General features: G+C 53.4%; 1 protein-coding gene and 1 pseudogene across 2 annotated transcripts; one reads left to right on the top strand and one right to left on the bottom strand.

Moving 5' to 3' along the window:
• The first annotated feature begins 2,136 nt into the window (after positions 1-2,136).
• On the top strand, positions 2,137-23,117 carry Bik (BCL2 interacting killer). Of its 2 annotated transcripts, none has more exons than XM_028856759.2 (5): positions 2,137-2,391; positions 19,270-19,441; positions 21,494-21,592; positions 22,100-22,217; positions 22,641-23,117. In XM_028856759.2, exons 2-5 carry the CDS (start codon positions 19,275-19,277, stop codon positions 22,734-22,736), a joined length of 480 nt encoding a protein of 159 aa, XP_028712592.1. In that variant the 5' UTR covers positions 2,137-2,391; positions 19,270-19,274; the 3' UTR covers positions 22,737-23,117. The 2 variants fall into 2 exon arrangements, with proteins under 2 accessions (XP_028712592.1, XP_028712591.1); XM_028856758.2 differs by lacking the exon at positions 2,137-2,391 and adding an exon at positions 2,687-2,766.
• Positions 15,679-16,540, bottom strand: LOC114682765 (annotated as a pseudogene).
• Positions 23,118-23,839: the final 722 nt, after the last annotated feature.

Here is a 23,839-nt window from a genome sequence, read left to right as displayed (position 1 = left end):
ATACGTCTAGGAAGACAGCTCCGTTGGTAAAGCCATTGCTGAGTTCAATCCCAGCACCGATGTAAAGATCTGGGTGGGTTAGTGATGGCTTGAATCCCAGTGCTGGCGACACGAAGACAGAGGGATCCCTGGGCATGGCTGGCTAGGTAGTCTAGCCTCATTGGTGAATGGCAGGTCAGTAAAAGGCAGGCTATGACATCAACCCCTATTCTCTTCCTTTTTCTTTCTTTTCTTTCTTTCTTTCTTTCTTTCTTTTTCTTCTTCCTTCTTTTTCTTCCTTTCTTCCTTCCTTCCTTCTTTCTTTTTAGGCACATCTCACTATGTAGCCCAGGCTGGCCTGAAACTCAATCCTTCTGCCTCAATTTGTAGACTATGGATTGCAGGTGTCACAGCACCAGACTCTACCAGTGTATGTTAGACAAAGGATCCAAAGTCAGCTCAAGGGCAAACCTTGACTTGAAGTCAGTACGCTTCCGTCGAGTGTCAGCTGGACTTCCGATGCTTGCACAGATATAAGTGCTCATGGGCACAGAAGGCAGCGGGGACTGATGATGAGGACCCAGAGGCCATCCAGGCAGTACCTCTGGATAAAGGCCTCAGAGAAGAAAGGGGCGAGTCCGTGAGTCACGGTCCTCTCAGGTCTCAGGATGCATAGCCTCGTGGCTCTGGGACAGAACATGGGACCTACATGGTGAAGGAGAGAACTACTCTTGAGGGTCAGCCTCGGACCTCCACATGCTTATTCCCCTTCCCAACAAAATGAAGAAATGATTCAAAAGACTGCGGAAGGTGAGAAGGAAAGTAATGAACCCTGGGGACAGGCAGTAGCAGCCTCCATTATTTTCATTATTATTATTATTATTTTTGCAGAAGACCCAGGGCCTTTGGGGCACTAATGGGAAACCACATTCTTCCCCCAACCAGGTTTTTTGAGACAAGGTTTCTATGCATAGCCTTGGCTGCCCTGGGACGCGCTTATAGTTCAGGCTGGCCTCAAACTCAGAGAAATCCACCTGCCTCTGCCTCCTGAGTGCAGTTTTGCCCCATTTTCCTTCATTTGCCTCCTTCTTTTCTTTTTAAAATTCATTTTAGACAGGGTCTCATGTATCCCAGGCTGACCCGGAACTCACCGTATACCTGAGGATGGTCTTGAACTTCCCAAGTCCTGGGACTACAGGTGCACATCAACACACCCACCTTTTCTTCCTAACTTAGGAAATGGTTTCTCATTGTATTGCCCAGAACCCACCCATCTTCCCAGCCTCCCAGTAACAGGGAGTACAGGGATGAGCCAGGGCACCTGCCTACCCTCTCCATTCTATCAGTATGTGGCCTTGGGGAATCTCACAGGCTAAATATTTTCTGAATATTTTCACTCACCCCTCCCCTGGGCCCTTAAGTCCCCATCTGACTCAAACTGGCCTCCTTCCTCCACCTCCTCTGCTAGTGTTTACGGAACACTTACTTTGTGCCTGGCATTGGGCCTCCAGATGCCATGGCACACATCTTCAAACCTGTCAGGGGGTCTTTCTGGCTTGTGAGACCCCCTCGTCTTTTCTTCCCTTCTCAGAGTCTCAGTCTGTTCATCTGTAAAATGCAGTGGCAGAGAGAGGCCTCAAGACTTCCTGCCCACCCCCCAACCCCCACTCCAGGCTGTGGCAGTCCCTGGTGGCTATGAGCAAGGGTCAGGGTTAAATTCGTTTCTGAGCTTGGAGGTGATGGAAGACTCACAGAGCTTGGAAGGGTCAGAGCGGCAGGTTAGGAAGGTCTCTGACATTAAATCCTGCCTGGGACCCTCTAACATATGGGGGCGGGGGCTGTCATCCCATGTCAGGAGACTATTGAGGGAGCCCCGAGTATCACCTCTCTCCCTGACAGGAGCAGGAAGAGCTAAGCCAACAGCTTGGAAGCACCTGCCCCGGACCCTGACCTCGGCTACCCCGAGAAGAGCTGACCTGGAGTAAACAAGCTTTGTTGTTGTCTAGATAAGCGTTACTTTGTAAACTTTGTAATTCGGTCAAGCCCTCCATCGCAACACACCTTGGAACTCTGGGTCCAGGGAACCGGCGGCTCAACCCCTCCCACCCCGTCTGTAATTCTAGATTCGTCCTCCCACCGATCCATCACCCTAAGCTTTCGCTGAGGCCAGCTGAAGGGAGACCGGGAAGGGGAATCTGAGCGGTGCAGCGGGAAGCTTGCAGCAGGCAGGAGCACAGGGAAGCCATGGGCTTCACGACCGGTTTCTGGGAAGAACTTCCAACATTCGTGAAGATTTAAAGACACCTAACTCCCAAGTGCGGGCGACCTAAAGAGCTTGGAGTTTTAAGCATTACCTTCACACTCGTTTATCAATCAAGCTGTCGTCCATCCTGAGCCTCCGTTTCTCTGTGGGTAAGTGGTCAGGATAAAAAGTACCGAGCCCTTAGGAGTACTGTGAGGACCAAGCAGGCAGCCTTTGCTAGGGTTTGGATGACCGCGCGCTCGCAGACGCACTGTCGCGGACACCGTGGCAGGTCCGCAGGCGACGGGGAGACGTCTGCAAGTTAGCGGCTCTCTTCCTGCGGTTCGGTAGCCACTTGGTGGGGCCGGGGATCCCAAGCCGGGTCGGGAGGGGAGAGGGGCGGGGCGGGCGCGGCCACCTATCAGGGCCCAGCCCGCCGCTCACATTAACCCGCCTCCGGCCAGCGCCCCCGACTCTGCCACCGCCGTCCGGACCGAGAGGTGTTCGGGCAGCTCGCCCGCCGCTACGCCAGCGCAGCCCGGCAGGTAAGCGCCAGGCAGCCCCCAGGCCAAACGGCTGGAAGGTTGGGGACCGGTGTCCAAGTCCCTCGATGGCCCGGGTTCCGAAACGTCCCCTCCGTGGCTGCCACCAACCCCAGAAGGTGCTAGCCGCGTCCGCGTGCCTCGCCGCGCGTCCGTGCAATGGGGTGGGCCCCTGCGTCCCGGCCCCAGGACATGGTGAGCAAGTGACCCTCGCTGTCGCCGCTCCCTCGGTGTCGAAACCTTACCGAGGAGGCGCAAATCGAGTCTCGGCACTGTGCGGCCGCGACCAGGGTGCGGCACTGCCAGAGTGGAGCGGCCAGGCTCAGCTCGGGCCGCAGGCGGAAGATGGCGTCAGCACCTGTCCCCGCGAGGACCCGGGAGTTCGCATCTGTCCCTCCCTTGGGGATCCTGGGATTCGCACCGTCCCTCCCTACGGCGACCTGGTGGTTTTACACCTGTCCCCGACAGAATCCGGGTTTCGCCCGAATCCGGGTTTCGCATCTGTCCTCGCTGGGACCCGGGGACGCACGTCTTCGAGGGGGCAGCAAAAGGGCTTTCTTAGGTGACTAGGGCAGTTCAAAGCAGGACTTCCCCCGAAGCTCCTGGCCACCTGCCCACGCCCAGGCGCGGGGGCCTGGTGGGCTGGACACCCCAGAGGAGCCTGCTTTGTGCTCTTTATAATGGGGAGTGTGAGGGGGTCTCGGGAAGGTCGCCCGTGCGCTTCCCCGGGGTCACCAGACAGAACCAGCACTGGAGGCTCAGTGTTTGTGTCACTCTTGCTGTCCTCCTCGAGCCCTGTGGTCTTGCAGATGCATGTAGCTTTGTAAAGTGTTAATTGGGGCTCTGAAGGCACTGAGCCACCCGGCAAGGGGGTGGTGTTTGTTGTTTTCCTAACACTTACTAAGCCAGCTGCAGCTTCCTAGAAGGCCAGCCTCAAAGTTCCTACTTTGGGATGGGGAGCAGTGAACCTTGCTCTGGACTGAAGAAGAATCACCTAACCTCTGAGGAGCAAGAGGTCTCATTTCAGATAGAGAAACTGAGGCTTCTGCCCCAGTGGTCACTTCTGGCTCTATAGCTTCCATTCGGCACCTCGTTTTGTTGAGTTGGTGAAATACATTCCCATCTAGCCTGGTGGGAAGGAACCCCACCAAGAGGCCGCTGAGCTACTCAGCCGTGCTGCTGTTCCCTTGATTTCCACTCCATGTGGACATGTTTTGGAGGAGGCCCTGAAGCAGCACTCTGTATGTTTATTGTTGCTGTTTTACAAGTATCCACTGAAGGGTCATCTGGGGCAGTTGCTGGTTTTGGATGGAGTGTCCTGCACGGGGCAGGTGTGTACTCCTGACCTCCCGTGCTGCTCCTCCCCACAGTCTCGCTTTCTCTTAGATGCCGATTTTCTCCTCCTCTGTTCTCCAGGATGTGTGGCTTTCGTTTTTGTTTGTTTTGAGGCAGTATCTCATGTAGCCTAGGCTGGCCTTGAGTTCACTACGTAGCTGAGAATGGTCTTGAACACCTGATCCTCTTACCTTGACCTCCTGAGTCCTGGGATTCCAGGTGTCGTCACTGTGCCCAGTTTATGTGGAACCCACGGCTTTGTGCACACTAGACCAGCACTACCAACTGGACCCCTTTTTTATTTTCCTAGACAGGGTTTCCTTGTGTAGTCCTGGCTGTCCTGGAATTTATTCTATAGAATGACCAGGCTGGCTTCGAATTCACAGAGATCCATCTTCTTCTGCCTCCCCAGTGTTGAGATTAAAGGTGTGCTCCACTACCGCCCGGTCCCTTCTTTCTCTTAAGTAAGGCCTCACTGTGTAGTAAAGGCTAGCCTTGCATTTCCATCCTCCTGCCTCTGCATCCTGACTGTTGACTCTGTTTTCTGTTGTCAGTAACACAATGCCTCTGATGGAGTCAGAGTTAAAAAGAAATGACTTTCTTTTGACTCACAGTTGTGAGTTCATGTGGGGTTGAGGCGCCGGGCACACTGGGTGACTGGCACACCTTGAGCATGTAGATGTGACACTTCCGGGTCTCCTTAGAAAGGTGCCAGTGTTGACTCACAGCCTTGTCTCACTTTAGTCACCTGCCAAAGGTTCCACCTCTAAACACAGTGAGGTTGAAGTCCCCCCTCTAAATACCTCATAATGGGGATTAGATTTCAAGACGCCAAGCCTTGGGGACCCTCAGGTCACACCTAACCACAGCGCCTTCACCTTCTGAGCCTCAAGGGCACAGGGCTGACGCTGAGCTTGGCTGCTGTTTCTCCAGTTAGGTCTTAAAGGCTGTCTTTTGGGTTTTGCTTTTTTATATTTTGGAGACAGGGCTCCACACTTTGAACTCTCGATTCTCCTGCCTCTGAGATGCAGGAGATGAGGGTTATGGACCTGTGGCACCATGCTTCTTTTTTATTTTTCTTAACTTACAATGTGTACCTTGCCAGAGGATGCTGGCTTCGAGCCCAAGCTTGAAAATGCAGAGTGTCGTTTTCCAACTTGGTGACAAGCTCATTTAACTAATCTTCTAAGCTACCCCCTAGTTATTACTTAAAATTTTCTTTTGTTTTGTTTCTAGTCCTGGGGCTGGGACCCTGGGCTTTGTGTGTTTTAAGCAACACTCTGCCTCTGAGCCACACCCCAGCCACAGTTGATCCTTTCTAGTAGGGACATTTCTTCAAGCACTGGGATGTTTGTTGTTGTTTGCTTGCTTTTCAAGACAGGCATTCTTTGTAGTAGCCTTAACTGTCCTGGAACTTGCTTTGTAAACCAGGCTGGCCTGGAACTCACAGAGATCCATCTGTCCCTGCCTACTGAGTGCTGGCACTAAAGGCATGTGCCACTGCCACCTGACCACTGGGAGGTTTATAAGAGATCCTCAGAGTGATCCAGCCCAGTCCCTGTGGGTGTCTAGCTGGATCTCCACCTTTTGATGGCTTTGCTTATGGATACCATCTCTGAGAAGTCCCCCATGTCTGTCTTTCTGTCATCGCACTGCTTGGTTGCTCTGTCCTAAACTCTTGGCTGTCTGAAATGACCTCATGTAACTGTGTCCTGACTTAGGGCAGCCTGTAGGCTCTGTGAGACAAGGAGTATCAAATGGTAGCTTCCTGGGGCCTGTCATAGCCTGGAAACTTGGAATCAGTAACTCTGGATGGAGAGGTTGCCTGCCTGCTGGCCACCACTGTAAGATGGGTGACATACAGTCATGAAATTCCTGCTGAATTCTCTGAAAGCAAAGAAACCGGAGACTGTGGACCGGAGATGTAGTTCAGTTGGTAGAGTGGCTGGATAATTCACACAGATTCCTGGGTTCAACTCCCAGCACTGAATGAACCAGGGATGACAGTGAACATCTGTAATGCTAGCATCCTGGAACTCACTCTGTAGACCAGGCTGGCCTTGAACTCACAGAGATCCGCCTGCCTCTGCCTCCCGAGTGCTGGGACTAAAGGGTGCCCTCCCCCCGCTCCCCCCCCCCATGCTAGGACTTGGGAAGAAATGGGAGGGGCAGAAGTTCAGGATCATTCATTCTTGGCTGCATATCGAGTTGGAGGCCAACCTAGAATACAGGAGACCCTGACTTGAAAGACAAGAAGAGAAATGGGTACAGCCAGTCATCCTGGCTTGTGCTCCCTTTCCATCACCTCTCTCTTAGTGGTAGGGAGGGTAGTTGGAAGGACATGTTGGCCCGTGAGACTTCAAGCTGTCCCTGCCACAGACAGTATTTCCCCCTCTCTCTGGAAAGCATCCTGTTTTTAGTGAGTCAGTTACGTTCGTGGACAATTGATGGCTCCTGCTTCCCCGGCGGCTGACGGAGTGGATCCCACGAGACAGTCACTGTTTTGCCGTCTGCCTAGAACAATTCAGAGACCGTTTCAAGGAAGTTCCAAACGATGGTAGGCTTTTGTTGGTAGTGGCCACCAGGAAGCCAGCCGTGGGTCTGGGCTGGACCTGTGTGGCCGCCTCCTTTGTCCTGCCCTTGGTTGGCTGAAGCCGAGCCTTAGGGGAACAGTGTCAGCAAATACAGTCCCGGCCCAAGTTTCTTGTTAGCCTCGAGGCAGGCAGGGGAGGGGCGGGCGAGGTAGGTGGCCAGGGCACAGGGCGGCATGGAGAGGGCAGCTGATTTACCTAGTGTCAACATTAGGTTGTGACAATACAAAACACCCTCTGGGCACTGCCAAGCAAACCTGTTTTTCTGGAGATGGGAGAAAACTTGGTGCCCAGTGACTCTGCCTGAGAGGAGCCTTACCGTGCCGGGAAGGGCAGTGAAGGGGAGCCCACCTGACTCTCCGGTGGAAGGCTGCGTGCTGGAGACGGTGAAAGTCAGGCTATTGAGCAAGGGTTGTTGTTTGTTTTTTTCTTCAGAAGAGGAAACATTCATGAGGAGGGGACTGGGATGGAGAAGCACCCCCATATGGGGACCAGGACAAGGCCAGCTGTGCATTGGGGCAGCTGACGAAGTTCTCACGTGTGGACAAATGGTACCTAGACCCAGTTGGCAGGAGGCAGTCAGTATGGACAGGACATTTCTTCCTGTGGGCCGTTAATAAGTGCATTCTCCTTCTTAAGGCACGCCCCAAAGAAGCTCTCCTCCTGTCCTTAACAAGTGACCCCGTGGCCAAGCATGGGTATATGTCCACTCTAGGGTCCTCCACACAGGGCGTTGTCTGCCCTGTCCCCGTGTGCTGCCACATGCTGTCACGCCTTCTCGCTGGGCAGACAGACAGGTAAACATTTATTGAGGCCATAAAGGGCCAAGTGCCCAATCCAGGTCAGCTGACGCAAGGTGCTGGGACAACAGGGTGAGGAGAAGTTGAATTCTGTTCTGGAGACAGGAGGGCTGAGGAGCAAGCAGGTCCCCTGGCCTGCCTGGAGCTTGGGATGCTGAAGGCTCAGTAAAAGGGTCTGGGGAAGAGTCCAACACCATCAGAAGGAAAGGGAGGATGGAGTCCAGCTCCCGGAGGAGCCCAGTACGTTCTGGTGCTTTGTGCTCGGCTTGAACATTCCAGAACACAGGAAGAATTTAGAAGCTGAAGGGGGAGATGGTAGCTTGTCACTCTGTCTTTCTCTAATGGAGACAGAAAAGCATAGAATTCTGTCTGTTCAGGGTGTGTGTGTGTGTGTGTCTGTCTGTCTGTGTCTGTGTCTGTGTCCCCGTCCATCCGTGTGTGTGTGTGTGTGTGTGTGTGTGTGTGTGTGTCTCCCAACGCAGTCAGGAGAATTGTTACGTCATCATACTTCTTCTGCCTGTTGGAGTACTTTTTAGAATTTTTTTCTGGTAGAGCTGGGGGTGGAACTCAGGGCCTTGCATGTACTGGCCAGTTGCTCTACCATGGAGTTGGGGCCCCAGACTGCAGTATTCTCAGAGAGGATTAACTAGGCAAACATACCTCGAGCCTCTCTTCCCTGATGAAGAATTCAGGGTCTAGGAGGCCCAAAGAATCTGTCCAAAGTCACACAGAGCCCAGGGGTCCAGAGGGCCACCAGTCTTGACAAGGGAGTTTCCACCAATACATGTGCCGGGCCAGAAGGATAGAGAAGGAAACAGAACCCAGGTGGGCATTTCCCCCTATACACAGCCCAATGTCCTTATGAGTCTTCCTGTAATTCTCAGGGGCAAATTAAAGATCTTAGAGCAGTTCAGTGCTGGGGTCAGGGATGATATGCAATTCAGTGCTTTTTGTCAAACTTTAAACTTGGGGCTGAGGCTATGGCTCATTTGGTAGAGTGCTTGCCTAGCATCCATCCAGCTCTGGGGTCTTTCCCCAGTCCTGAATCAAACTGGACATGATAGCGTGTGTCTGGAGTCCCAGCACTCGGGAGGCAGAGGCAGGAGGATCAGAAGTTCAAGGTCATCCTAAGTTACTTTTGAGTTCAAGACCAGCCTTGAAACACAGGTCTGGAAAAAGTTTACATTGTCTGTATAAGTTCAGGACTGCTCCCCATCCCCTGTCAATCATGCTTTATTCAAAGGGTTGCTTCTAGATCTTTCTTCCATGAGGTTCCATTTACAGACAATGATGAACATCTCCGTGATCTGACCTCCTGTAACTCCAGTTCCAGGGGGCCCGATGCCCTCTTCTGGCCTGCAAGGGTGTTGCACCCTCAGGGTGCACATATATGCAGTTAAAACACACAGAATAGAATAAATCTAACAGTGTCTTTGCTCAGGGGTAGCACTGAGGTTGGTGGTGACATGCAGCGGAGACCGGGGCTGAACCTGCAGGGTTACTTCCAGGCCACCACTTTCCAAGTTGTTGGACAACACCCACAGACATGAATGTCCCTTTTCATGTCCCTTCCTTTCTTTCTCCTCCCTGTCTTCCTTCCTTTTCCACTGTTTCTCTGTCACTGCTGGGAAGTGAGCCCAACCCAGCCCATCCTACCCCCAGCAAGCTGTTTTGGACATCTACAGGTTCCTGGGAAAAAGGGGTCCTGAGTATGGCTTCCCCTGCAGGAGGATTGGGGGCTGCACTGAGGTCCTTGTTAAAAACAAACAAACAAACAAACAAACAAACAAACTTTAAGACAAACATCTCTATTTCCCACCAGTTTGAGCCATTAACAAAAGTTTTCATTTTTCTGTGAATGGGTGTTGCCAGCCACAGGCATGGAGTCAGACTGCAAGATGACAGACACATCTGTGGTTAAAAAAATGCCGTGTCTCTCTTATAGCCACCATGCTCCCCCATCCTGCCATCCCTCCTCCTTTGAGAGAGAAGTTTGTGCTGGTAGTTGTATCTGTCTGTGTCCTGTGTGTGTATGTGAGTGGGCAGGTATGGGAGGTCAGAGGTCAGTGATCCTCAGTCACTCCCTAGATTTTGGGGGAACACAATCTCTCACTGAACCTGGAGGTCATCAGTTTGGCTAGACTGGCCCAGCCATCCTCCTGTCTCTGTCAGGAGTCCTCAGGCTAAGTGCTGTCATACAAGGTTTTTGTACAGATGCCCGAGAATTGGAACTCATTGCCTACTCATTTTCTCCAGGGCTGCTGGGTGCCTCCAGGGTCACATGGCACACATACCCACAGGTCAGAATGTGAGCATGCAACTTTGGTAGCTGTCCATGGATCCCTCCTGAGAGAAGGAACTTGCCTGTTCAGAGGAGATTATGGGGGCACTGGCCATTTGTTGGCTGTGTTTCTAGCTGCCTTCTGAGTCTGCCATTCAATGGCCCAGCTTTAATGGTGGCCCTGCGTGGTGACAGGAAGTGGGCAGCTGTGTGTGTGTGTGTGTGTGTGTGTGTGTGTGTGTGTGTGTGTGAGCTCTCATCTCCTTCGCAGCCCTGGGGTGGTACTGGTGTCAGTTGGGTCCAGAGAGTTTAGGTGACTGGTCTGTGGTCACAAAGCAGGGGCCGAGTAGGAACTAGAGCCTAGGTCTGTCCATAAGTTCAGGACTTTTCCCAAGTTGGGCATGCTCCTGGCACTTTGTGACATTCCAGCTTCCCGGTCCAGGACTGGGGCAGTGCCTGGGAAGGGCAGCAAGGAGCTCTGATGGTGAGCCAGGGATGTCCAGCTGGTCCCACCCAGCTACATCCACCCAGGTGACTTTGGGGCCCCAGACTGGTCCCATCTGCTCTTAGTTTGAACATCTGTGAGGTGGGCAGCAGGGTCCTGCCTGCTTGGGGTTGGGGGCACCGGGTAAGATGTAGCATGGGAGCTCTGCCAGGGACTGAAGCCCCAATGTCTGCAGGGCCACACTGGCCAAGTCTGTCTTTACTGCTGGGAGGGAGGAGCATGCCTGGTTTCCCAGAGGAGCCTGTGGCCACAGCTGAGGGCACAGGGGGTCGCCAAACACAGGCTGGCCCATGAAGCTCACTGCGTTGTCCGTCTAAGCTGTGGCATGGCATGACCAGCATTTAGATTTGCATCCCGACATGCATGGCAGCAGATTCTTCTACCATGACTGTGTAGTAAGGTCGCTGTGGGCTGCAGCCTGGGCAGGGACATAGATAGGGGTGTTCTCCTTTCACTGAAGGATGCCAGTACTCATCTGTAAATTTGTTGGAAGAAAAATGCAAACAAACGAACAGTCTAGATGATGAAAACCAGTGCAGTTTCCTGGAGTCACGCTGGGTCTTCTGGGAATACCTGGCCTTCATTTATTCACTCAGCAAACACCAGCTCCATGTTGTGGGACACACAAACTAATAGTCCTGTTTTTCAGCTGCTCCCTCTCTACCAGGTCCATCAGCATGGATTGGATCACTGGCCCCCACAACAGTATCTCCAGTCTAGAAGTGAGAAGACACGAGGCTCAGATAGGTTTACTAATCTGCCCAAGGACACCCAGTGGCCTGTTTCCATGCTCTAAACTACCAAGGAAACACCATTGTCTAGTACAGCTGGGTGGAAGGAAAGGGAGGCAGAGAACGGCTGTGAACTCCTAGTGTCTGGGATTGTGATGCCTGGGCTCAGCTCTTCCTGACCCATAGGAATGGCCAGTTTCCTGAGAATGCCCAGATGATGGGCACTGCATTCGCAAAGGTCCAGCGTCATAGCATGTCCCAGCTTAAGATTTCTGGGTGTGGTCGTGGAAGGGGCCAAGACTGGGTAGCTGACCGAAGGAAGACCCTCTAGTGCTTGTAGCATGGCGCTCTGAGTCCAGGGATCCACAGTTATGGCTTCTGCCGGGGGGAGATTTACCAGAGACAGTGTGGCCAGGGTGGGGGCGGGGCTGGCAGGATGATTGACAGCGGGGCATTGCCATTTCAAGGACCCTGCAGGGGGCGGGGGGGGGGTCTACCCAGCCTCAGGGTCATATCTGTTTGCCCTCTCCATTCGGACTCTTGACCTTGGGTGGACACACAGGCTCATGGGAAAGGCTGATTTCTGATGGTGTCGGAAGGGTTACACTGGACACACAGAACTAAGCCTCACTTACACACCCATCAAGTTCTAACAGGGTCGGTCAAGCTGTGGGACTTTTGCCTGGACAAGGAGCCCCAGCAATGTGGCTGCATTATCTCCACTCAACAGCAGGTAGGGAAACGGAGTCCCAAGGATGGGAAAGGTGAGTGTTGGGGTTAGGATGGAAACTTAAGATAAGAATGGGGTCTGTCCCGGGCCCATCAAGATGTAAGAGCAAAGGAGTCCAAGAGGGTTTGAAGGAAGACGGACAGATGCCTGACCCTCCAGTAAAGCCTGTTCTCTGTGTCAGCAGCCACCGGGTGCTGAGGATGCTGGGAAATCAGGCTGTCAGGACAGAGGATCAAGGCGAGTTCCATCCCACTGTGGCTGGCCCCTGCCTGGGAGCAGGTTGGGAACAGGGTCTGCTCTGAGGTGGAGACAGCCCAGTGTGGAGGTGAAAGTGGAGAGGTAGAGGCTGGGTTTGGGGAGACAAGGAAGAGGAGGAGGGGACAGATGCAAATGAGGGCCTGGTCTGCTTTCCCAGGGAAATGGCTTTGCATGCTGAGTCACCCCTGGCCTGAGCCTGCGGGCAGCGAGGTTCTGGACACAGTTTTATAAAGACCACCCAACGCACACGCGCACACACACACACACACACACACACACACACACACACACGCAGTTGCACATACAGCTTCTAGTCTGTACCACTCCACAACATCTTGGCCATAAGCAAGTTTGTGTCTCTCTTAATCTGCATCTTTAATGTGATTTATTATTTTCTTTTTAGTGTTTTGAGATGAAGCCTCAGGTAGCTCAGGATGTCTTTTAACTTGCTATGTAGACCAGGCTGGCCTTAAACTCTTGATCTTCCTGCCTTCGTCTCCTGAGTGGGGGAGGATTATGGCTTGTGTTGACACCCTGCTTCTCTCATATCCTCTGTGTAGGAGTCGGAGAGTTTCTGTATGAAGATTTTACAAGGATAGCTTGACCTGAAGCCTTCCTTTCCTTCTTTCGTTCCTTTTTTTAAAATTTTTTTATTTTTTTTTTTTTTAATTCTTTTTTTTTTTTTTTTTTTTTGTTTTTCGAGACAGGGTTTCTCTGCGTAGCTTTGCGCCTTTCCTGGAGCTCACTTGGTAGCCCAGGCTAGCCTCGAACTCACAGAGATCCGCCTGGCTCTGCCTCCCGAGTGCTGGGATTAAAGGCGTGCGCCACCACCGCCCGGCAATTTTTTTTTTTTTTTGAGACAGGGTCTCCCTGTGTAACCCTGGCTGGTCTAGATCTCACTGTACATAAACCAGGCTGGCCAGACCGGACTCACAGAGATCCTCCTGCCTCTGCTTCCCGAGTGCTGGGATTAAAGGTGTGCGCCACCATGATCAGTGACATCATTTTTGTCTGGTGTGCGGAGCCAGGGATTTTTGCGTCTGACCCCTGTCTGTCCACTCTGACATTGCACAGGACCATGAGTGGCCTGACGTGGAATAGACACACACACCTGCTGACTCGTAGCGGGAAGGAAGGGACCCCCTAGTTGTTCGTGCTAAGTATTGCCCTTGCCTCAGAGACGTCAGCGTAGGACATCTGTGGCTTCCACCGCCACCTCCTGCCTTCTGTGTGAGTCCGGTATTCCCTCTGCCTTTCAGGAAAGTGGCAGTACAGTGACATGGTCAGGGAGGTCAGGCTGCCCCTAGGAGCCGGTGACATTGCTGGCTGCGGCCCAGGGAATGGCTCCTATGAAATGCAAGCTGAGTCTGGGAAAGGGCCTGTCGTGGCCCATCGGGGCTCCGAGTGGCTTCGAGCCAAGCTAGCTAAAGACCTGCTGGTATCTCTCTCTAGATTGCAAATCCTTGATCTCCCTTTTCGTTTTTTTAACCGCTGCCAAGGACTCCCTGGGACAAATGTGTCAAGAGTTTTGAGGCAGATGGGTGAGCACATGGGTGAGGCCAGGTGACCTTGCCTGGCTCCTTCCCCAGGTCGCGGCCTGGTGGTGTTGGGGGTAGGGGCTTTTCTCCCACTCCCAGGCTCTGCAGCTCTGCCTGCAGGTGCTCTGAGCAGGCAGGTGGAGCCCCTTCCCTCCCACTGCGGCTCACAGCTTCTGCCTCCAGGCAAAGGTGTTGCCTGGCAGGTGCGGCTGCTGTGGCTGTGTTTACGCTTATCGACCTTGCAGCCCGCTCCTGTGAGACTTGAGCTGTCGTCGGGAACAGATGTCAACCTCCCCTGTCAACCTCCCCTGTGCCTTCCTCTTAGGAGGGGAGACAGCCACCTCTTTGTTGAGACAGAAACTCTGGACGTGTATTCTTTTTCCACTTCTGGAAGGAAGAACAATGCTGTCCTTATATGGCTTCTCAAAGCCCGGAGCTCACCACACCCCCGTACCTGCTGTGGTAGCTGATGATGTCACCTCGTGTGCACTCGGCTCCTCGATCGCATGCATTTGGGGTGCATTGCTGACAGTCACCTGTCTCAAGTCAGCCCTGAGACACCTGGAGGGTCCCAGCTTATGTTCTAGCCCCCCGAGTGCCTAGGCTTCCAGCCATCTCTTCCTTTAGTGCAGGGAGTGATCAGCGGGACGCTTCGGTGTTTAGCCTCAGGTGTCCTCGGGAGGATGGTTGTGTGCCTGCCATCAGTCCACTTTATAGTGGACACTGGTCTGCCTTGCCTAGGGATGGGAAGTCTTTGGTCACTGTCCATTCTCAGCTCAGGCAATGAACTTTTTCAAGACCTGGTGTTCTCTTTGACGGGAAAATCACATTTAGGTTGGTTCTTGTGTGTCTGTGCGTATTGCTGGGGATGAACCAGGGTCTTGTGCTCTGCCCCTCACTCGGTTGTTGGGAGGTGAAATAAGGGAATCTCCACAAACACTCTGGACACAGCCTAGTGCAGGACAGGGACGCAGGCTCAAGCCGCCAGCATGGCCTTTGTACAGTCTCGGGATGGGCACCAGAGTGTTTTGGATTTGAGATACCATCTGCTTATATATAATGAAATACATTGAGGGCTGGGGCACGGGAGATGGCTGTTGGTATTCTCAGCACCAACACCCGAGAAAGTCAAGCCTGGCTGTACAAGCCTGTAATCCTAGAGACAGGGGATCCCTGGGATCCCTGTCCAGCCAGGCTAGCAGAAACGACTCCAGGTCCAAGTGAAGGACTCTGTCTCAAAAAATAAGGTGGAGGGCAATCAAAGAAGTCACCAACATTGACTTCTGACCTTTCCTTTTCTTAAAGATTTATTATGTATACAGCATGTATGACTGCAGGCCAGAAGAGGGCACCAGATCTCATTACAGACAGTTGTGAGCCACCATGTGGTTGCTGGGAATTGAACTCGAGACCTCTGGAAGAGCAGCCAGTGCTCTGAACCTCTGAGCCATCTTTCCAGCCCCCGACTTCTGGCCTTTTCATGCATACTTGTATACACACACACACACACACACACACACACACACACACACACACACACGCATGCACGCACGCACATGCATGTACATACATACATACAAAAGAGCCAACTTGGGGATGAGGTTAGACTCTACTCATGAAATTCAGGTTCCTCTCCTGTGCACTTTCACGTATGAGGTGAAGGTAATTTATATGGGATATTAAGTGAGTCTATGTGTGGGATAAAGTTCCATACTCTGAGACATCACACATGTGATGTGATATGATGTTGGGCTCAGAGTTTTTAATTTTGGATTCTTAGGGCTGCTCATTGCTCCCCTACCTCCTTTAATTTGTGGATTTTCAAGACAAGATTTCTCTGCATAGCCCTGGTTGTCCTGGAATTCATTTTGTAGATCAGGCTGGCCTCGAACTCAGAGAGATTCTCCTGCCTCAGGAGGGAAGCTGCCCTGGTCTGGACTGTTCTCCCCCCCCCTTTTTTTTTTGCTTCTGTTTGAATTGTCACTTCATTGCAAGGTGGTATAACTACTTACAAATTCATAGCTTGTTCATTTCAGTCGGGCAGCAAGTTGCTGCCAACTGCTTATGCAAGAGCAACCACTGGGCAATTCCAGATGCAGAGCAAGGAGCAGAGAGACCTGCTGACCGGCCAGTGGCTTTAAGCCACTAAGTGAACCTCGATCATGTCTTAGGAAGGGTACGCTGTAATTTCAATAGATGACATACAGAAGAGTTCGTCACACAGACTAGTCCCCCTTTAGTTAACTCTCTCCCCCTGTCTCAGTTGAGGTAGATACGCTCACACAGCTGGCTGCCCTTGAGCCTTCTTTTCAAGCGGCTTTTAGACCCACAATGCACTGGGCAGCTGTCTCCCTTTCCTGCTGTGCAGAGAGATGCTCTACACCACGTGCCGCACATCATGTCCTGTACAGAGATATGGTAGTCCAGGCGACTCTTTACCTCTGTACGCGTTCTGTGTAGCTGTTCCCAGTAGGTGACCTCCAAGGCCATGTCAAAGAGGTAATGGCGCTTCTGAACCAGCGCCTGCTGTACCTTCTCCAGGTAAACTGGATCCAGGATTGGCTTGATGGTCGACCTGTTTTACTTCTAGTTCAGCAATTTTATGTTCATTAGACTTATCAATAAGCTGGGCAATGGTGGCACTCACCTTCAACCCCAGCACTCAGGAAGCAGAAGCAGGCAGATCCCTGAGTTCGAGGCCAGCCTGGTCGGCAGAGCGAGTTCCAGGACAGCCAGGACTACACAGAGAAACAAAAACGAAAACGTTTATCAGAATTCTCCAATAGAGATACCACGTTTCTTCATCACATAGACAACGAACCCTGCTACTGATATGGCAGAGAAGGTCTCTGGGGTAATCACATATCTTTCTTTGGATAGAAAATGTAAGATAATCCAAGGTCCAAACACACAGGGTCCTGTTATACCAGTTTTAGGGGCAAGATGTGGTTGTCCTGTGTGAAAGACCCTTGTTGCCTGTAATACTCCTTGTCCCAGGACAGCGGCATTCTTCAGACCTGGGGACGCTGTGGCGGTGGCAGAAAGTTCCACCTGGTGCAGCATGGCCTGCAAAGGTTCAGGCAGTGGTGTTTGTGTCCCGGGTTCCCGTGACACGAGCCAGCCCAGGCACCCTTTCTTCCAACCCTGTGTCCAACTTCTCTGAGACCTCACCGGCCAGACTTGATCACATGATCAGCACTGCAAGGGATGCTGGGCAAGGGAGTGTGTAAAAGGGTCTCAATGGGCCCCATGACTGAGGGTGCACAAGAGTTGTCTGAGCAAAAGTCGAGGGATAAAGCTGGGTGGTGGTGGCAGCGGCGGTGGTGGCGCATGCCTTTAATCCCAGCACTCGGGAGGCAGAGCGAGGCGGATCTCTGTGAGTTCAAGGCCAGCCTGGGCTACCAAGTGAGTCCCAGGAAAGGTGCAAAGCTACACAGAGAAACCCTGTCTCGAAAAACAAAACAAAACAAAAAAAAAAGTTGAGGATTAGTGAGAGAGTAAAATGAAGCCTCTGTCAGGAGCTCGAGGGAGAGGGGGCTGTGAAGCACCGTGTGGCCACCTTCGTCTTGAAGATGCATGTATGGCTACAGATGCGTTTAGAGGAAAGATTGGCCAGCGAGGGATTGTGGGATCATGGAGAATTCTCGTCTTATTTTGCCCATTTGCCTTTATTATTCCAGAGCAATAGTAGACATAAAAGGGGGGGGCATAGTGGCACACCCCTTTAATCCTCAAATTCAGGAGGCAAAAGGAGGCAGATCTCTGAGTTCAAGGCCGGCCTGGTCTACAGAGCGAGTTCCAGGACAGCCAGGGCTATGCAAGAGAAACCTTATCTCAAGAAAAGTGGGGTGGGGGGTGTTGAAGGCTCGAGAGATGTCTTGGTAAGATGCTTGCTATGCGGACCTGGAGACCTGAGTTTGGTTCCTAGAAGCTGTGTGAGGATGGGAGGAGAGAACTAACTCCACGGAGCTGTCTCCTGCCATCCATGTGTGCCCTCCTCTACCATCCACACACACTGAAACAAACAAACAAAAATAATAAACACGTGAAGAGTGTGAGGATGCAGCTGCAGTCCAGTGGCAGCACACTGTCTAGTCTACCTTTCGTTGTTTTTCAAGACAGGGTTTCTCTGTGTAGCCCTGGCTGTCCTGGAACTCACTCTGTAGCCCAGGCTGGCCTCGAACTCAAAGAAATCCACCTGCCTCTGCCTCCTGAGTGCTGGGATCAAAGGTGTTTGCCACCACCACCCCACTGTCTACCCGATCTGATCTTGCACAAGGTTCAAGTTCTGTCCCAGGACAAAAGCAACAGAACCGACTAGGTGTGCTCTTCACATGGCCGAGGAGTCGCTCACCCCGGGGAACTCGCTTCAGTCCCTTTGTGGGCAGGGTGCCTGACTTTCCTCTGTCCGGAAGAACAGAGCTGGGCGCCCTCATACTTACAGTAGGGGACAGCCAGGGCCCTGAGTGAGCATCCTCTCATTTCAGAGCCCCAGGTCTTGGTGATGTGCTAAGACACACAGTCTGTGTAGAGCAGGACTCGGGAAGCTGCTGAGACTGCAAAGCTGGGAATGGTTCGAACAGCTCAGAAGGAATGGCCACTGAGGCAAGAAGGGCATTCTTAGGTGTAGGGCAGCCAAGTCAGACATCTTCCCCCATTACAGGGCTCATGGCCCATGTCCCGATCACAGACAGAGAAAGGAAAGTGACATCTCTGTCTCCATCTCAGGGGAGCCTTTACACACGAAGACCTGGAGACCTGGGGAAATTATGTGTGCATGACTGGGTTGTGTGGGGGTGTGCATGCACACGTGTGTGTGTGTGTGTGTGTGTACATGTGCGTGCATGCATGTGGAGGCCAGAGGTCAATATTGGGTGCTGTTTGCCAGGAGCTTTTCACCTTTAGTTTTTTCCCCTAAGACTTATTTGTAGTGGTGTGTGTGTTGGGGGGTGTGGGTATGTGCATGATAGTGTGGGTGCCCTTAGAGGGTAAAAGGGCTTCTGGTCTCCTGGAACTGGAATTACACGTGGTTGTGAGCTGATAATGTGGATGCTGGGAATCGAACTCTGGGCCTCTGCAAGAGTCGTATACATTCTGAATGACTTGAGCCCTGCCTCCAGCCCTGACTTGGGTTTCTGAGACAGGATCTAGAACCCGGGGCTCCTCGATGAAGTGGAGATGGCTGGCCAGCAAGTCCCAGGGAGCCTCCCGTTTCCAGCTCCCCAGCAATGGGGTTCTAGGCTTGCGGCACTGTGCCCAGCCTTGGGTTCTGGAGATCCTAAGTCAGGTCCTTGCGTTTGCATGGTGAAGACGAGCACTTCATGGTTCATACTTCCTCTCAGCTCTTGGAGAAACTGGGTTTGATGCTCAGGTCTGGTGACTGGGCAGTGTGTGCAGAGCTGTGGCTGGACAAAGGGTAGAGCACACTCTTGTGACAGACTGGGGTGGGAGCAGTGGGGAGTCTGTTCGGATTCTTGGGGCTTCCTGGTCTTCAAGGGACAGGGACAGAGGGACTCAAGGCTTTATGGCTTGCCTTGGGAGAGGTAGTCCAGCTTGTGGGGATGGCCTTGGTGATGGCAGCTCTGGTTTCTGGGACTCATTCCAGGGGCAGGAAAGGGTCAGGAACATTCAGATTTCAAGGCCGTGCAGTTCCCCCACGTGTGTACTTTGGTCTGCTGTTGCCCCCAGTGCACAGTTCTGGGGAATCTAGTCACACTCGGTCTATTTTATCCCACAGAAGACATGTCGGAGGCAAGACTCATGGCCAGAGACCTCATCAAGACTGTCTTGCATGACCAGGTCCCCCGACCTCCAGTGGCTCCTGGGGCTCCCAGCATGAAGGAGCCTGTGGAGGAAGAAAATATTAGTCCTGTGAGAGACTTGGACCTTGCCGAGTGCCTGGAGGACAGGTGGGGCCCGCTGACCAGCGCCCTCCTCTGGACATGGGTTGAAACAGCACCTTCTGTATAGAGCAGGAGTGTGTGTGGGGGGGGTGGTGAGGAGGCAGGGTGGGAGAGAACAGGGCTCCCTCAGGACCAGCACACTGCAACCTGGGCCATCTGGCTTCACTAGGAGGGGGCATGTCTGTTGGTGCCACTATGTCCAGATAGAGAAGGCAAGGTCCCTCCTTGCTCAGGCTGTGAGACCCACCACTCACTTCACAGCAGAAACAGAGCATACTGACCAGGGCGGGTCCTTCCGTACACAGGCGGGTCAGCACAGCCTCTGTATGTGTACCCTCAGCTTCTGGGTTCTGTTACTCTGGTTGTGGAATTAAAATGGGGCTATTTGGATGCCTGTTTCTCACTTCCTGCTCCATTCCCGAGGGAGGTGAAGCCTGGGACAGTGTTGTCCTGGGGTCTCCCAGGGTATAAAGTGGAACCAAAACTTGCCAACCTGGTTGCTAGACAACCTTCCAGGCTCCCCACACTCTTCATACCATCAGAATCAGGAGTAGACCCGGGACACTGGGTCAGTGGTTCAGATGGCCAGGGCTGTGCTGGGTGGGGCGGATGGCCCCTAGGGTCCCCTCTGCAGGGACTTTCCAGTGAGCTGCTGAGTCACTGGGGTGGAATGTTCGGGCAAACCCCAGAAAGGGCTTAATCAGGCTGGTTTCGGTGAGTATATGTCTTAGTTAGGGTTTCTATTAATGCAGTGAAACACCATGACCAAAGAGCAAGTTGGGGAGGAAAGGATTTATAAGGCTTACACTTCAGTATTGCTGTTCCTCACTGAAGGAAGTCAGGACAGGAACTCAAACAGTGCAGGATCCCGGAGGCAGAAGTTGATGCAGAGGCCGTGGATGGGTGCTGCTTACTGGCCTGCTTCACATGGCTTGCTCAAGCTGCTTTCTTATAGAACCCAGGACCACCAGCCCAGGGATCGCACTAAACCCCCCCCCCCATGGCCTGGGCCCTTCCCCATTGATCACTAATTGAGAAAATGCCTTAGAGCTGGATCTTACAGAAGCATTTCCTCAACTGAGGCTCCTTCCTCTCCGGTAACTCTAGCTTGTGTCAAGTTGACACACAAAACCAGCCAGTACAGTGTACGTGCATTCACCATGCACACACATGTGTGTCTCCCATTTCGCTAGAGAATTTTCACAATTTTTACATTTATTTTATGTGCACAAGTGCTTGCCTGCACATATGTCTGTGCACTGAGTACACTCCTGGTGCCTCCAGAACTCAGAAGAGGGTGTCGGATCCCCTGGAACTAGAGTTACAGATGGTTGTAAACAACCACATGGGTGCTGGGAGTCGAACCTGGGTCTTCTGCAAGAGCAACAAGTGCTTTTTATTAACTGCTGAGCCATCTGGCCAGTTCCTGAAAGTTTCTTTAAATTGAAGGCATGCACCATCATGCCTGGCTCACTTGGGAATCAGTTTAGCAAGTGTGGTTAGCCACTCTCCATCTGCAGAGGGCACAGACACAGTATTTCAGCACTGGGAACCAGGAGCAGGTCTTGGAGCAGAAGATAAACTGAGACCCTGAAGGGGGCTCAGAGCACCCCCTCACTACTCCTACCATCCACTGATACCATCAAAGCCAACCAGGGAGCCCCCCTCCCAAGATCTTCTAAGGGAAAGGTGGGGTGATGGTTTTTCTGGGGTAAGTTGTCCCTGGCTTCCAGGCAGGTTCATGAGACACTCCTGGCATTAATGTGTGTCTGAGTTCCACAAAAGGCGGACATGGGGTACAGACCCCATGGAGTAGGTCCCTTGTTGGCCCTTCTGCCTGATGTCTCAGCCTGTGGCCTGTCCTGCAGGGGCCTGTTTGAAATGGTCTTTACTCCAAAGTGTACTCATGGATGAGAGGGACACCAAGAAGGTTGCTGCTGGCCACCGGTGTCCCATTGCCCTCCTTTCTCGGGACCTTGAGTCCCACAGGAACTGGGATGGGTGGGTGGTATGGCCACCCAGCATAACCACACCAAACTTCCCTGGGCCTTCCTGCAGAAACCAGGTGGCCCTGAGGCTGGCCTACATCGGTGATGAGATGGACCTGTGTCTGCGGGGCCCCCGTCTGGCCCAGCTGCCTGGGATTGCCATGCACAGGTAACCGGCTGCCCACGTGGGCAGAAAGAGCCAGAACCAGCCCAGGACTGGGCCCCAAGGGCACCCTGCAAACCACGGAAGTAGTGTGGGAGCTCCCAGGCAAGCTTGGAACCCTTGGCTTCCCAGCCGCCACCTGGGTCCCCCAACCTCCCCTCTGGCTGCAGCAGATTAAGCATCACCCAGGGTCTTTCTGTTGCCCCTCATCAAGATGGACGGTCCTGAGAGGTTCCAACTCCCAGTGTGGGCCAGGCCCCAGAGGCAGCCCTTCGGTTGGGTCTCCCAGGAGGACAGGTATAGGTAGCGATTTACTCAGGGGGCTTTCAGAGTGGGGATGCTCCTTGTGGCCCCTTCTGGGCAGAGACCCAGAAGTCTGGGAAGAGACGACTTTCTTAGTGGAGAGAGCAGGGTGTCCGAGGGGCACAGAGGCTCTGTGCGCCATGCCGTAATGGGTCACAAGTGTAGGCTTCCGGCGTACAATAACCACTTTGCCCATCTCACGTCTAACAGACTCGCTGTCACCTACAGCCAGACGGGGGTCAGGGGCGTTTTCAGGAGCCTGATGCGTGGCCTCACCAACCTCAGGGAAAACATTTGGTCCTGGAGAGTCCCGACTCCTGGCACCTGGGTAAGAGTCTTGACGCCTCTAGTCCCCACGTTACCCTGCCCACAGGGCAGCCAGCAGCTCCTTAGCTGGACTGTCTGGTTTGCCACAGTCCCCGCCCCTCCCTAGAGCCTCTTTCCCGCCTCTTTGAACTCCTGCCCCGTCCCAGGAGCCTTAGTGTGTGCTGCCCCTGCTTGACTGGCTGGCGAACTCAGGAAGGTTCAAGTACACACTCAGCAGCGCCTTCCGGTCTCTGCGGCAGGCATCCTTCCTCTGGCACACAGGACCCCCTCTCAGCCACGGTCTCAGGGCCGCCATCCCTGCTCACCCCCACTGGCTGAATGTCCATGTTCACGCCGTGCCCAGATCCCCCACTTGTGCCTTGGGGCTTGTCCCCAGGCCCCGGGAGCTGTCCCTGGGCCTCACTCTCCCTCTCTCGTCTCACAGGTGTTACCTGACCAGGCCCGAGGACAGCTGTTTCCCATGGTGCTGTTGGTTCTCTTGCTGCTGGGCGGCGAGGCCTTGCGTTTGCAGCTTCAGTGAAGCCCAGCGGGGCCAGGGCCGGTCCCTGCCCCTCAACCACCCCCTAGAGGTGCCGGCACCCTGACTGTGGTGTTTTCTGACAGCCCCCCCCCCCTTTTTTTTTTAATATTTAACTCAGGATAGTGCTGAGATTTCATACAGGTTTTCTGGGTTTTTGTAAGGCAAATGAATTCACTCTACCTCAGGGGCATTACTGGCTACATGCCCCTGAGGCCTGGCTGGCCCCTCTCTTGACCCCTGCCTGCTTCCTCTCTGCAGGCTGGTCCTGTGGCCACCAGGGCGGGGGAGTGCTGGCCACACCCCTGTTGGTGAAGCCTTGAGGCACAGAATCTACTGGACTAGATTCCTTGAGGTGGAGAGTTCAATAAAGTGTTGTTTCCAGCCGGCCTCCCCTTTGGTCCTCTGTGGGGGGGGGCTGTCGCAACACTGGATAGAGATGGTGGAGGGGGAAAGGGTGGCCTCTGTCCGTATTCCTGTGCACCCTGCCTGCACCCAACGGCCATAAGCACCCCCCACCCCCACCCCAGGGTTTCTCTGCATAGCTCTGGCTGTCCTGGAACTCACTGTGTAGACCAGGCTGGCCTGGAACTCGGAGATCTGCCCGCCTCTGCCTCTGCGCCACCATGCCCAGCTCCACAGCACCGTCCTGTCTTGTCCCCTTCTGCCTGGAATCCTGATGAGGAAGCCTGTCTGCCTCCTGTGATGTTGGGGTGTACTGCACAAGGAGCACCAAGGGAGGAGTCCAGGCTGCCACCACTGGGGCTCAGTACCTCCCCCAGGCCTGGCCCATTCTCTTTCTAACCAACCAGGGCCTCCACCTGGAACTTTGCCCATTCCCATCAGACCCCAAAACAGTGCCCTCCCTACGTAGCTACCAGTGGCTGTGACTTCAGGGGCCGGCCGCTTTCTCCGGCCCCCTCCCAGATGCCCTCATTATGTGTCCTTGAATTGTCCCAAATTTCCCAGTTCTGGGTGAGGTGCTTGTGCTGAGTCCCTCTGCTGTCTTGGGTCCCTGTTACCACCTTGGCCTTACCTCCCAGCCTCAGTGTCCTTCCCGGGAGGATGGGGCCACCTGGCTTCCGGACCAAGGCTCAGGAGACTGG

This window comes from Peromyscus leucopus, chromosome 20, assembly GCF_004664715.2.
Source record: "Peromyscus leucopus breed LL Stock chromosome 20, UCI_PerLeu_2.1, whole genome shotgun sequence".
Taxonomy (NCBI): domain Eukaryota; kingdom Metazoa; phylum Chordata; class Mammalia; order Rodentia; family Cricetidae; genus Peromyscus; species Peromyscus leucopus.
Note: the sequence above shows the minus strand (reverse complement) of the source record. Positions and strands in the feature narration are given on the sequence as shown.

Coding starts and splice junctions, on each gene's coding strand:
- Bik (XM_028856759.2), top strand. CDS start 19,275: ATGTCGGAGGCAAGACTCATGGCCAGAGACCTCATCAAGACTGTCTTG. Junction 19,442..21,493: donor GCCGAGTGCCTGGAGGACAG/GTGGGGCCCGCT, acceptor GCCTTCCTGCAG/AAACCAGGTGGCCCTGAGGC. Junction 21,593..22,099: donor CCTGGGATTGCCATGCACAG/GTAACCGGCTGC, acceptor CACGTCTAACAG/ACTCGCTGTCACCTACAGCC.